Genomic DNA, 15,258 nt, shown 5'->3' with positions numbered 1-15,258 from the left:
ACCCAACAGAAAATGAGACAAAGTCTTTTCCCTGGGGTCGGGGAGTCCAGAATTAGAGGCATAGGTTTAGGGTGAGAGGGAAAGATATAAAAGAGACCTAAGGGGCAACTTCTTCACACAGAGGATGGTACATGTATGGAATGAGCTGCCAGAGGAAGTGGTGAAGGCTGATACAATTGCAACATTTAAGATTCATTTGGATGGGTATATGAATAGGAAGGACTTTGGAGGGATACGGGCCGGCTGCTGGCAGCTGGGACTAGATTGGGTTGGGATATCTGGTTGGCATGGACGGGTTCGACCGAAGGGTCTGTTTCCATGACTCTATGACTGCAGATACTGGACAGTCAGAGTCAAAAAGCGTGGCACTGGAAAACACACAACAGGTCAGGCAGCATCCGAGGAGCAGGAGAGTCGACGTTTCGCGCATGAGCCCTTCATCAGGAATGTGGAGGGGAAGGGGGCTGAGAGATAAATAAGAGGGTAAGGGTGCAGCTGGGGCTGAGGTAGATGGGAAAGCGATAGATGAATGTAGAAAGGAGGCAATTGTGATAGATCAGTGGGGAAGGCAGATGGGTGAGATGGAAGATGGACAGGTAGGACAGGTCAAGAGGGCACTGCCGAGTTGGAGGGTTGGATCTGAAATGGGGGGGGGGGGGGGAAGGGGGAGGGCGATTTGGAAACTGAAGTCATTTTGATGCCATGTGGTTGTAGAGTCCCGGGTGGAAGAGGAGGTGTTCTTCCTCCAGTTGGCAAGTGGTTTTGAAGTGGTTGGTTACAGGATGGCAGGGTTGTTTGGTGCATGTGAACCAGAGATATTCCCTGAACCACTGTGCAAGTTGGCACTCAGTCTCGCCGATGTAGAGGAGAGCACTGTGAGAGCAATGGATGCAGTAAATAAGGTGAAGGTGGATGGGCAGGAAAATCTCTGCTGGATTTGAAATGATCCTTTCATGCCTTGGAAGGAGGTGGGGGGAGGGGTGGGGGGGGGGGGCCGTGGGAGGAGGCGAGTGCGCAGGTTTTTTATACCAAGGGAACATGCCAAGTGAGGAGGGTGAATCAGTGGCAGGCATGGACCTCAGAGTCATAGAGTCAGATGTACAGCATGGAAACAGGCCCTTCGGTCGAACCCGTCCATGCCAACCAGATATCCCAACCCAATCTAGTCCCATCTGCCAGCACCCGGCCCATATCCCTCCAAACACTTCCTATTCATGTACCCATCCAAATGCCTCTTAAATGTTGCAATTGTACCAGCCTCCACAACATCCTCTGGCAGCTCATTCCATACACGTACCACCCTCTGCGTGAAACAGTTGCCCCTTTTATATCTTTCCCCTCTCACTCTAAACTTATGCCCACTAGTTCTGGACTCCCCGACCCCAGGGAAAAGAAAGACTTTGTCTATTTATCTTATCCATGCCTCTCAATTTTGTAAACCTCTATAAGGTCACCCCTCAGCCTCCGACGCTCCAGGGAAAACAGCCCCAGCTTGTTCAGCCTCTCCCTGTAGCTCAGATCCTCCAACCCTGGCAACGTCCTTGTAAATCTTTTCTGAACCCTTTCAAGTTTCACAACATCTTTCCGATAGGAAGAAGGAGACCAGATTTGCACGCAATATTCCAACAGTGGCCTAACCAATGTCCTGTACAGCCACAACATGACCTCCCAACTCCTGTACTCCATACTCTGACCAATAAAGGAAAGCATACAAAACACCTTCTTCACTATCCTATCTACCTGCGACTCCACTTTCAAGGAGCAATGAACCTGCACTCCAAGGTCTCTTTGTTCAGCAATACTCTCTAGGACCTTACCATTAAGTGTATAAGTCCTGCTAAGATTTTCTTTCCCAAAATGCAGCACCTCGCATTTATCTGAATTAAACTCCATCTGCCACTTCTCAGCCCGTTGGCCCATCTGATACTGATCCTGTTGTAATCGGAGGTAACCTTCTTCGCTGTCCACTACACTCCAATTTTGGTGTCATCTGCAAACTTTTACGAACTGTAGCTCTTATGCTCGCATCCAAATCATTTACGTAAATGACAAAAAGTAGAGAGCCCAGTGGCATTCCACTGATCACAGGCCTCCAATCTAAAAAACAACCCTTCTACCTTTGAGCCAGTCCTGTATCCAAATGGCTAGTTTTCCCTGTATTCCATGAGATCTAACTTTGCCAAACGCCTTACTGAAGTCCATATAGATCACATCTACTGCTCTGCCCTCATCAATCTTCTTTGTTACTTCTTCAAAAAACTCAGTCAAGTTTGTGAGACATGATTTCCCCCGCACAAAGCCATGTTGACTATCCCGAATCAGTCCTTGCCTTTCCAAACCTAACGCAGGAGTCACAGAGGGAATGGTCTCTGTGGAACGCAGATGGGAGGAGGGGGGGAAATATTTTTGGTGGTGGGGTCTACTGTAGGTGTCAAAAATGGCAGACGATGATGAACTGTATCTGGAGATTCCTGGGGTGGAATGCGAGGACCAAAGGATTCTATCGTTGTTGCAGTTGTGGGGGTTGGTTCAAGGGCAGAGGTGCGGGAAGTAAAGGCGTTGTGATAGAGGGCATTGTTGATCATGTGGGAGGAGAAATTGCAGTCCTTGAAATAAAAGGACATCTGGAATGTCCTGGTTGAATTGCTCCTCCTGGGAGCATAGACGGTGAAGATGGAAGAATTGGGAGTAAGAGATCGCATTTTTACAGGAGAGGGGGTGGGAGGCGATGTAGTCAAGGTAGCTGTGGATGTTGGTGGGGTTGAAATAGATATCCATCCGTGTTAAGTTATTTGCCGCATCCAGAGACAGACAGGTCCAGGAAGGGAAGCGAAGTGTTGGAGATGGTCCAGGTGATCTTGAGGTCAGGATAGATGATGTTGGTGAAGTTGATGAACTGTTCTGTCTCCTCAAGGGAACACCAGACAGCACTGAAACAGTCACTCAGTCCAGCCTACATGTGACTCTGGAATCACATGACTGATCTTTAACTGTCCTCTTAAATAGGTGACACAGTTCAAGGGCAATTGGGAATGGGTAAATTGCCAGAGACACCCACATCCTATAAAAATTGTGAAGAAAATAAATTGTCCCACTCTCTGCAAAACATCTTGGGGATTTTCTTTGATTTTGCTTTCAGCATGTTTTGACACCATCTCTTTGGTTTCTTAATTTATTTACTAATTAAATTCCTTCTCTTTATGCAGTTCTCTCAGCTTTAAGCTCTCTCAATCTGTCAAAGGCCCTTTCTTTATAAAAAAATAAAAACCTTGCGTTTCTGGACGAGCGGGGGGGCCTCAAAACCAAAAGTCCCACCCCTGTTCTTGCTGGGAACATATTCGTTTCGAATTCTCACAATCGCCTCGGCAATGCCTCCCACTCTCCTGACACTGATTTCAAAAGGTAATTCGGATTTAAATTGATTCAGGATAAACAAGTAAAATTGGGCAAATCGTAGCATTTCGAGAACACGCCAGGCAGCCATTACCCCAAACCGAATCTAAAAACGTTATATAACAACGGTAATACCATAAATCAAATATACTTCTGTAAATCAGATGGATTATTAATTTCAATTTTTAAATACTATAGAGATTTTTGTTTTAGTTCTAAAAATGTAATAATTGTTCAGGCGGATTGACGCCTTCCTAGCCTTCCACGTCGAGTGGCTAGACCAGTCGCCAGTGAATTGCAGGGAGCCAAAACCTGACACGTTGTGTGTTGCCTCTTACCTGGACTTGCCCACTCCACTTTCCCCAATGATCAGAATCTTCAATGTAGCGAGAATTCCCTCTTCCATTGTCCCGAATGTTTCAGGATTCCAAAAGAACAAAGACGCCGCGTCAGCTGATCACCCAATTGTTACTTTCCCTCCTTACATAGATGTTGCAGCGTGGGCTGACGCAGTCGCGCAATTTCTTCCCACGTCCCTTTTAACCTTTCAGGGCAGCAGCATTCCCAGTCTGAAAACAATGGTCATTCTGAGGAAGGGTCACCCGACAACAAACATTAACCCTGATTTCTCTGCACAGATGCCACCAGACCTATGGAGCTTTTCGAGCAATTTCTGTTTTTTTTTGTTGTTGATCATTTCTCAAACCTGTTCATGGACTTATTAAATTGCCAGTTGTGAAACTCGCGGGCAGCAGAATTCTGGATAGCAACTAAAAGTAATACTTTTAAAAAAAGTTGTTTGCTGTGAGTCTTTAATATACAGTCCGTGTTTTTAAATTGAAGTATTGCTTTCAATTGCAATTCAGACTCGTTAAGGCTCGCACCAAGTTATTTTTGAAGAAATATTGTGTGGCAATCCATAATCCTCGCGGTAGGCGTGTATTTTGGCATCAGTTTTATTTTTGCAATATATAAATTGTTAAAGGTTGGTTTTCCTTCTAAGAGGAGGGCAGGAACTTTATTTTTCTTACTTAGCAAAGGGGCTATCGCAGAGAATATTGGAGGGCTGGGAGTCTGTTAGAAAGACTCAATTTGTTTGCAATTTTCCTAAGTTTACTAAATTTAAAGATAATGTTGCCATCCAACTCAATTTTGTGTAACAGATTTAAAATATGTTAAACTTTGTAATCTCCGATTCACTGAGTACGTTGTGATGTCATGTCAGAAACAGGAAGATTTCCTGCTGTAAAGAGCATGTGACCGGAAAGATACAGGGTCTCCACACCTACAATTCAGTACAGGGATATCACTTGCAAGAAGAGGAATGTTTATTTGGAAAATTATATCTTACTAAACTAGTGGAGAGTTACGCCAAAAATAATCTAGCTAAATGATTCAGGTAATCGCAAACGACAAGAATGAAATCGCTCATTAATTATTATCATTACGGAATAAAATGGTTTTGGCAGTTCAGCCGGTTGGACTGCCGATTTGCATTACAGTATGACACCTTCAGATTATTATTCAAGCTCCAACTTCTCAACCTCGCCTCTCGCTTGAGGCTTGGTGACCTTTAGGTTAAATCACCACCAGAACTCTGTGTATGACGCCCTACGTTCCTCTGGAACTATGGTGATTTCAAGATTTCTCTCTGTACCCAGAGGTCTTATCACACTCTGAGCACCTTGCCACCACCAACTTCAGAGACTTTTTTTTAACCACCCCCAGTAAAAACACGCGTGTATCCAATCAAATATTTTACATGGTGACTTTAACCTTTTTTTGCCGTGATATATTAAATAAATTCCAAAATGAGTACAATTGAAAGTTTCTTACAGCTAACACAAATTTGAGTCAAACTTAATGTACATTATTTAATTAAGTTGTTGATTACTCCAAGCATCAGTACTTGGGGTCCAGCTGTTTGAAATATGTATTAATGATTTAAAACCATAGAAGGTGGGCTTGTGATGGTACAGTGGTGGTATCACTGGGCTAGGAATCTAGATGTACTAGGATAATGTACTGGGAACATTGGTTTAAATCCCATTGCAGTTGGTGTTACCTCAATGCAATCAATAAAAATTTGGATTGTAACCATCCTCATCAATTATAAACCCACTTGATTCACTAATATCCTTTTGGGAGGGAAATCTGCTGTCCTTGTGCTTACCTACTCTCTGCGCAATTAGGGATGGCTTAGCCAGTGATGCCAAAAAGGACATAGTGACAGTGACAGCACAACAACTGAAAACCAAAGAAGGAAAGGATTCTTGTGGGGGAGTGTCTTTACTTCTGAGCCAAGAGGTCTAGGTTCAAGTTCCAAAAGGTTTTTAATAACATTTCTGAACAGGTTGATTGGAAATATCTACTAAAGACAATGAAAACCAAAGAACTGCAGATGCTGGAAATCGGGAACTAAAACAGAACTTGCTGGGAAATTGGAGCAGGTCAGGCAGCATCTGTGGGCAGAAAGCTTTCTCTGCCAGATCTGCTGAGTTTACCCAGCAATTTTTGTTTTTGTTGTCAATTATTTAAAGTTAGGGATCAAATGTAATACAGTAAACTTTTTTTTTAGTAAACTTCATGCTATTTGAGCTTTATAATTTTTTGCCAGTTTGTCAAGAGTGCTGGTTCAAAGGGTCCCAATTAAAACAAAGTTTGTTGTATATTAAAATCTGTAAATGAAACATTCCCATTCAGCTTTGTATGTTGGAGGGAGATGTGAAATGGGCTGCTGGAGGATTTGGACAGGTGTAGTGAATGGCAAATGGAATATAATGTGGAAGAATGTGAGGTGATTGACGTTGGTAGAAGAAACAGATTTGCAGAGTATTTCTTAAACAGTAAGAGATTGGAAAGTATAGCTGTACAAAGGGACCTAGATGTCCTTGTCAATAAGTCACTGAAGGCTAACATAGAGGTGCAGCAAGTTATTACAGCATTGTTAATCTTTATTGCAAGAGGATTTGTTCACAGGAGTAATGAATTCTTGCTTTAATTGTATAAGAGCTTAGTTAGAACGCACCTGGATTACTAATATCAAACCCATGTTGGGTATCTGGTTTCCTTCTCTCAGGAAAGATTTTATTATTATAAAAGGAATGCAACAAAGGTTCAGACATACACCCAGGATGGTGAGAAGCAAGACTGGGCAACTGGGCCTTCATTCTCTCGAGTTTGGAAGAATGCAAGCTGATTTCATTGAAACTTACAAAATACTTCAAGGAACAAACAGGGTAGATGCAGATAAGCTGTTTCTCCTTGTTGGAGATTTTAGAACCAGGGGCACAATTAGATCCAAGATGAGAATAGTTTTTTTTTACTCAGTGGGTGGACCTGACGAAGGGGCAGCTTTCCGAAAGCTTGAGGTTTCAAATGAACCTGTTGGGACTATAACTTGGTGTCATGTGACTTTTGATCTTCTGATTTAGAATAGGAACACTACCACTACTACAATAGCCCTGTTGAAGCATCATTGGTGAGTATAACTGATCCATTAGCACTGATTGAGGTGAAACAAGAAATATTCCTCCCTCAACCAGACAACAGATTAACTGTTAATTTGTTTTGGTCATTGTTTGTGAGAACCTTCTATGTGTAAATTCATTGCAACTTTATGCCTACGTAACAAAAGTGACTGAATTTCCAAAGTAATTAATGTTCTTATCAAATATTTGTGGCTAAGATGTAGGACGTGCATTTTTTCTTAAGGGAAGCAATACTGTCTGGGGACCATAATTGTGAATTCAGAAATGTTTCCAAAAATTATACAAACTTTGCAAAGATCCTGAATGGAGAAAGAGATGGGGAATATGGAAAGATTGAACAAAGGAGGGAATGGATGCATATGTGAAAGAAAAGAAATTCATCCTGGGTGTAAAAAGTAGAACCCATCGGTAAAGGCAGGGAAAATATCAAACCCATGTTGGGTGTCAGGCAAAGTAATGTGCCTTGGAGAATGTCGTCCTTTTAGAAGATAGTAATGTACCATGCTGAGAAGATTGCTGTATCCAGGCTCAAAACTATTTTCAGAATTCAGAACAGAAATTGGAAGACAGCGCGTTAAATTGCATTTGCTAAATATAAGAGTTAGCTGAGCACCAGTCAGATTTTTACGCTTTCCTGGGATTTAGGCATTATGGATGGAGCCAGCATTTGTTACCTATTCCTAATCACCTTCGAGAAGATGGTGATGACGCAATTGAACCACGAACGTCCTTTCAGTGGAGCTACAGCAACAGTTCCAGAAGTTTGATCCAGTGACAGTGAAAGAACGGCAACATCATTCCAAGTCAGGAAGGCATGTGGCTTGGAGGGGAATTTGCAGGTATTGGTTTTTCTGAACCAAAACAAAAACTTCTGGAGAAACTCAGCCGGACTGGCAGCATCTGTGGAGAAAAAATAGAGTTTGTGTTTTAAGTCCAGCGACCCCTCTTCAGAACTGTTCACATTTCCATCTTACATTCTCACACCATCTACGTTGGGCACATCTGCCATTCACTTCTCTTGCTTCACTTTCAACTTTTCAAGATAGTTATTTAGCATGCATGGTGGTATCAAACCCCAACTAGAAAATGAACTGAAATTTGCAGTCCACTAACTCCCTCAGATGAGCCTTAGCTCCATGTGGCATTGATACATCCACAGTGCTGTAAGTGCTGTAAGTCCCAATCTTTAGGCTTCTGCCAAATCGCTAGCTTGTTCATTCAACCTATTACCATGCATTTACCTGGGATTTTAAGGTAAAAAAACATACTTCATCGACCTCAACAAATGCTCTCGGGCAATTTTTGGATGTATCTGCAAGACCTTCATCAAAGAGTGGCAAATCAGATATGTTGTGTTCTATGTCAGAGACAGCAATCTGCATTCCCATGCAGCCTGACTCTCTGTGGAGAGGATACTAACACTAGATCAAACACTAATTACTGCCACAGTGTGTTACCGATGAGCTTACAAGCAACTTGTGCACTTTCATATTCAACAAATGTTGGTGATTCACAGAGCCACCGTTACAGCCCAAATAAATAGCATTTATCAGCACATAAAGAGGGAGACTTGGCAGACTAAAGATTGCACTGATTATTGGCAAGGCCTCGGATGTCCATTTCAAGAATATTGACAAGTCAAACAATCTACATTAGACATTACTGTTACACAGCTTTCACATTATCACACCAGTGACAATGAATTACACGTTTTTTTGGAAATAGGCTGCATTTTTCACAAGTGACTTATGAGGGTCTTCTTGGAAATGGACATTTCAGACATTCCTCCTGGACATTGCAGAAATGGTCTATTTATTATGTGGAGAGAGTGTGCTACATTAACAACACAGTTCTACAATACCAACATAGCTACTAGTAATTCAATGATATTTTTTTCTTTACCAAGATAAATTAACATTCCAAAATGAACTTTTACTAACACATTATTCTAGTTGGAAATGAAAAGAGATTCAGGAAAAGGTACAAATATTTGTTTTTCCTAAGATTTTAGTGCATAGTTCAATTTATTAAACACATATTTAATTGTGAGAATGTAGTTTTGTCAACTTGAAATGCATCTTGGTGTAAAGTGTTGTTTTTCCTACTAACTTTAGATCAATTTGCACAAAACTATAAAAGCTTTATTCACACTCAAGACTTGCGATAATCTAACAGAGGTTTGAGAAATATTGGTCTTTTGATATTGCATATCCCTTACCGATGGAAAGATTGAGTTGTCTGGTTGAAAGTTATACAGTGGGAAGGTAGGGGTGAAGAAACTTTGAGTGGAGATCATTTTGTAAAGGAATAGTTTAGATTGCCCATGCATTCAGATTAAATTTTGAAACTGTGGCCCTTAATTCTGGACTGTCCCACAAGAGAAAACATCCTTTCTGTGTCCATCTCGACAGCACCATTCTGGATCTTAAATACTTAACACTTGAAATGCCTTAGCATACAAAGCCAAGTGCTGGAAAATGAGACGAAAATTGATGGATGCATAATGAGCAGTGTAGACATGATGGGCCGATGGGACTCTTGCCGTGCTGTATAAACTCTGCTGTATGACTTCAATGGAGTTATCCTTCATTCTTCTAAACTCCAATGGAATAAGCCCAGGACATCCTTATAAGACAATCCACCCATTCCAGGGATCAATCTCGTAAATCTCCTCTGAACCAGCACAAATGCATTTATATTTATCATTAAATAAGGAGACCAAAACTGCATATGGTTTTGGAGATGTGATCTCACCGGTGGCCCATATAACTGAAGTATAACATCCTTATGACAAGAACTGAAAATAAAAGTAATAAAAGATGACACCCCATTAGTTTTCTTGATTGTGTGCATCTGCGGATGAATTTTGTAGGAGAAAATGAGAACATCTTGGAATTTCACTGTCGTTCTCCATTGAAGTAATATTCTGCTGTTTCATTCTTCCTGCCAGAATGAGCAACTTCCCATTTTCCCATATACTCCACCTGCCAGATTTTTGCCCACCCACTCACTAACCTATTAACATCCATCTGCAATCTCCTTAAGTCTTCTTTACAAAATACTTTACTACATGAATTTAGCGACCATGTCTTCATTCCCCAGATTTAAGTCTTTGATGTAAGTTATGGAAAGTTAAGAAGCCAGGACAGACCCCTGCAGGACACTACTCGTCATAACCTGTCAATCAGACAAAGATCGATTTATGCAAACTCTCAGTTTTCTGTCATGCAACAATCTTATGTCCATGCTGATATTGTTACCCCCGTGCCATGAACTTTTATTTTCTGCAATAATCTGTGATGTGACACGCTATCAAATGCATCTGGAAACCCAAGTACAGTAAAACTACAGATTCTGTATTGTCCACATCATATTACTCCTTCAAAGAATCACTTTAGTGATTGATTTTATGAAACGCACCTGAATAATAGGCCTATGATTTCCTGTTTTCTGTCTGTCCCTCCTTGATTAAAATGGTTAGATTGACTACTTTCCAGTTATTATGGAACCTTTCCTGAATAAAAGGAATTTGGAAAATTAAAGCCAATGCACCTACTGGCTACTAAGGTTTAAGAGCCTCGAGCCCAGGATGAAGACCATCTGGACACATAGATGTCATCCCACAGCTCTATCAGTTTGTTTAAGTACTGCTTCCCCCGTGATTATAATTTCATTAAGTTCCTTTCTCTCTTCCACCTCCTAGTTTACCGTTATTACTGGAATGTTTCTGTGTAGTGAAGACAAGCAAAATCTTTGTTCATTTCACTTGTTATTTCATTATTAGCTACTGCATAGGCAAATGAGTTAATGTGGAGAGAATGGGGTACGTGAGTTAATTTTGGGTTGCAGTGATGAAAAGCTGGCAGAGGCAAAGTGGGCTCAGTTGCCTCCCTGTGTGCTGTAAACATACCTATAGTTCTGTCAACAACAATTTGCATTTATATTGGCACCTTTGACATAAAAAAAGAGTCAAGGGTTTCAAAGGGGTGATTTCAAACAAGTTCGGCACTGAGCCACATAAGGAGATATTAAGAAAGATGATCTAAAGCATATTCAGAGAGGTTTGAAGAAGCATCTTAAGAAAATGTACAGAGTTTGAAGGGTTTAAGAAGGGAAGTCAAGTGCCTGAGGTCTAAACACAGCCACCATATCTATAATGATAAATATTGCAGATAGTGAGGGAGCACAGAGCTCTCAGATAATTGTAAGGTGATAGGAAGGAGCAAGGCTGTAAAATGGCTTGGAGATAAAAATAAGTTTAAAAAGGAGATATTGGCAGACCAGAAACTAATTGGACGTCAGCCACCAGTTAGAATATGCAGAGCAAATTTTTGGATGAACTCAACGTTACGGGGGTTGTTCCTGGAAGAAAGCAGCGAGCAGAGAGTTGGAATCATCCAGCTTAAAATAAACAAAAGGCATGGGCCAGAGTTTCAGCAACAGATGAGCAAGTGTGGGGGCAGAGACAGGCAGAGGCAGCAGTGGGCAGATTTAACAATGCGGTGGGCAGCCAGGAGCTTAAAAACACACCTGATGCCCTTGTTACTGAATATAGTTCTCCTGCACTGTCATGGTGTTCTCACTGACTAAACTGCAAAGTTTACATTTTGGGGAGTGAGCACTAGGTGGGTTGAGGGACTGGGGTGTGCTGGAGAATGTTGGCTGGTGGCAGCTGAGTGTTTCAGATTTCACTTTCGGAAAGGATTTATTCCTGATTGCTGTGTCAGTGTGAGTGCCGCCTGCTGGAGACGGGCGTTGTTGCAGCGGCTGCCAACAGCTGATCGCCTCTCAGATTTTCTTCCTTATTCTCTTCCCCACCACCCCTCTCCCTTAAGATCTTCCCTCCGTGTCCATTGGAGATGCGGGAACTTTAACACCGGCGAGGAGAAAGCAACCTTTACAAACGCCCGTGTACACACAGTCTCGAAGCAGCTCCTCCGTCTCTGCTACTGAGTGCAGCCTCAACCACGGAACATGTCAGAGCACCGCTTGATGGTGGAGGAACTCAACGAGCTCTTAGCAAATGACAGCGGCTTTTACAGCCTCCCATCCCAGCACTGCAATGAAGTTTACTCCAGGATCTATGTGGGCAACGCGTAAGTGTTACATTTACAGGCAGCAGCTGCTGTTTTTGAGTCTCCTTATTAGCAATTCGATTGAACTGATCTTAACAGTGTATCTAATCATACCTAAACATATTTTCTCACGTTGTAAACATTATTTATAGCCGGCCAGATATAGGTTCTCAGAAGAATCCCAACAATTGATTCACACACAAATGTGGCAATGCATTTTTTCAAAGTCAACAGTTTTTTTAAAGATACAAATGACCCTTTTAACTGGATATTTAAATTTCTGTTCATGGTTTTAGATGTCCTGGAATTTGTTCACCTGGGCATATTGTACAGAGGGGTTGTGCCCACACCTTGCCCTGTTGCTACACAGAAGCAGTAGTCAAGAGCTGGAGTTTTCTGTGAGGTTGGGAGATGGCTTCACAGTCCAACCAGGGGCCTAATAATGCAAAAGTCCGATTGCCACATTGGAATGGATCTGAAATTAGATTTTTTTTTAATGTACAATTAAGCACAGGTTAGTATATCACCAAAGTTTTCAAGCCCTTATTTAAGTGAGTGATGAAATATTAAGTTTTAGGTCCCAGGTTCATTCCTGGCCAGTTTGAGCTAAGTTATGATTGGACTCCTGGGTATGCCAAAGAGGAAACCCATTGCCGTGACCTTTTTAGAAAATGTCTAAATGTACACGTCCCACCTGCTCCAGAGGAGTGTAACCACATCTCTGAACAGGTGGATGAGAAAATATCTACATCTGAGTTAATCATAGGATTAAGCTCAAATAGTCATATGTTTACATAGGAAGAGTGACTACTTTAGTGAGGTAATGAGGGCTGCAGATGCCAACTTCAGATGGAGAGAAAACTGGCAGAAAACATTAAGTGATTATTAATTTTACTGTGTCACCTTTGGAAGTTGTCCCTTAATAAAACTCATTGTAAATGCAGATTTGTATTGACTGGTGAAATTGTTCCGTAAGCACTGCAGGACTGGCATAATGTGTTGCACACACAGCATTCCATGTGCTGTGCTACTGATCTCCGTTTCATATTAGTACCGACAGTACTGACAAAAATACAGTGCCACACAGAGGCAAGACAGCTAGAGAAAGAACCATCCTTGGTTGACCTTGGGACAGAATGGTGAGGACCTGGCAATAGGGTGTCCAATACTCGCCTGATAATGGTGTGTCAAAAATATAACCTACAGGACAAATCCAAAGACAGCACTAACACACTGGATTATAGAGTTCCTAGCTGCTTTTAATAATTATTTTAAACCTTTTTTTAAATCAACAAAATCAATAATACAGTTCTAGATGTTTTAAGTAGTAGTCTTCTCAAAGTATGAACTGATTAAGTAAGTATCTTGTCTACCTTAAAGTGTCAGATTATTTCTAGGGCTACAGTGTCAAAAATAACTTACATTTTCTGGAGAATTGAACAGCCTATGTTTGTCAGCTAGATTATTTAGCATAATCCTGTCTGTCTGTCGGACAGCCATTATCTTGTCACTTTTTCATTTAAATTAGATTTAAATCAAATTTGATCAATTTAAATTAATTTCTGCTGCAGCAGAATGTTCTGGGAATTTGTGTGATTTTTAAAAATACATATGAACCAATAAAATTCAGTCAGAATGGTGGAGAATTTCAAATTAAAATTCTATGGTACAAGTTCTTAAAGGGTTAAATTAGGAAGATTGGTTGCATTACCTTCATTTATTTTCTGTTGAAATGAGAAGATTGAGGAGTGATTGAAGTCATTAGTATGGTAAAGGCACAATTATAGGGCAGAATGATTTTCTCTGGAAGAGGAATCTAGATCAAGAGGGCTTAATATTATCTGAGCAAGAATTCTGATTCCTGAAGAAGGGCTTATGCCCGAAACATCGATTCTCCTGTTCCCTGGATGCTGCCTGACCTGCTGCGCTTTTCCAGCAACACATTTTCAGCTATTATCTGAGCAAGGTCATATAGGAATGAAATCAGGAAGCACGATTTTACAAGAGAATACTGGAAATCTGGAATTCTAACTTCCAAAAGAATATGGATAGTGGATCAATTGAAATTTTTAAAGACTGAGATCAATAGAGTTTGGTTAAGTAAGGATATGAAGAAATACAGAAAAAAGGTGAGTAAATGGATTTGAGCAATGATTGAATTGAATACGGAAACAAACTCAGAGTTAAGTGACATTTCCTGTTTTATATTATTGCTGGATTCCCATTGTTTTCACAGGACACCACATTATACAGGGAGAATTACAGATTTCTCACCTGACATTAAGCCAGCATTGTAAAAGGGGATGTTCTTTTGCTAAAATCTCTGAATTCAGCCTTATTTCACAGCTTAGTGTTTTAACAGTGTTGTTGGCAGAGAAGCAGTACATTAAACTATGACTTTCATACTTCATAATTCCTTAATTGTAAGTGCTGCCCCTGGAATCATTGTTGCTGTAAGAAATGCTAAGACTGCATAATTAATAATTTGTGAAGGTATGAACAAATGAATAGTGTTACTAATATTTGTTAGAGTGAGCAATTTAATTTTGGATGTTGTAAAAGTAAAGCAGCTGGACAATGAAGGAGTGCAGCACACTGAAGGCCAGACTATTTTGGATACATTGCATTTTTATTACAGTTGTGAGGAGTCACAGCTGACTTACTGTATCACATCTGCTGGAGAGTAAAAATAGGCTCAAAAACACTGATGTCTGCAAATTTTCTTTCCACATTTGTTTAACCATTTTGTCACTGGGGACAAGGCAGTTTGAGTTATATGAGGTAGTGACCATCATGCCAAGAACAGAGCATCCAGAAATCCATGTCAGAAATTACAACTGATTTATTAGCCTCGCAAAAATAAGGCTTTGCCTACCTTTCACCATGTTATGTTGTCCTTATGTGTTTTGTTCATGTATGGAATGTGGGCGTCATTGGCTAAGGCAGCATTTATTGCTGTCGCTAATTGCCCAGAGGACAGTTAAGAGGGTATTTCTGTCTTACTGAGATTTGTTTTTAAACAACGTTTTTTAAAAAATAATTCACTCTTCAATTCACTGCACTAGTGCTGCTTTTGGATTTGTCCTATGGGTTTTTAAATTTCTTTTTATTTATCAGGCAAACATTGGACACCCTATAAGAATCATAAAACTACAGAATCCTTACAGTGCGGAAAGAGACCATTCGGCCCATCGAGTCTGCACCGATTCTCTAAACAGCATCCCACCCAGCCCCATCCCCTCCCCCATCCCTGTAACCCGTGCATTTACTGAGGCTAATCTGCCTAGCCTGCACACATC

The 15,258-nt window shown here is 41.0% G+C and overlaps 2 protein-coding genes across 4 annotated transcripts in view; one reads left to right on the top strand and one right to left on the bottom strand.

Moving 5' to 3' along the window:
• Positions 1-3,940, bottom strand: part of LOC122539890 (ras-related protein Rab-18-like) — a 62,947-nt gene extending 59,007 nt beyond the window's left edge. For 2 of the 3 annotated variants that reach the window (XR_015752490.1, XM_087977848.1), the window contains exon 1: positions 3,732-3,940. Coding sequence is in view for 2 of the 3 variants with exons in the window: in XM_087977848.1 (XP_087833974.1) it covers positions 3,732-3,799 (68 nt within the window). In the remaining variant the exon portion in view is untranslated. The remainder of the gene's footprint in view (positions 1-3,731) is intronic. The other variant, XM_043675039.2, reaches the window with a different exon arrangement.
• Positions 3,941-3,994: 54 nt separating this feature from the next.
• dusp3a (dual specificity phosphatase 3a) overlaps positions 3,995-15,258 on the top strand; it is a 40,466-nt gene continuing 29,202 nt past the window's right edge. Inside the window, exons 1-2 of the mRNA XM_043675041.2 lie at positions 3,995-4,169; positions 11,720-11,980. Coding sequence (XP_043530976.1) covers positions 11,859-11,980 — 122 coding nt within the window. The 5' untranslated portion in view covers positions 3,995-4,169; positions 11,720-11,858. The remainder of the gene's footprint in view (positions 4,170-11,719; positions 11,981-15,258) is intronic.

This window comes from Chiloscyllium plagiosum, unplaced genomic scaffold (assembly GCF_037043375.1).
Source record: "Chiloscyllium plagiosum isolate Xiang-an unplaced genomic scaffold, Cpla_swu_hap1 HiC_scaffold_32, whole genome shotgun sequence".
Taxonomy (NCBI): domain Eukaryota; kingdom Metazoa; phylum Chordata; class Chondrichthyes; order Orectolobiformes; family Hemiscylliidae; genus Chiloscyllium; species Chiloscyllium plagiosum.
Note: the sequence above shows the minus strand (reverse complement) of the source record. Positions and strands in the feature narration are given on the sequence as shown.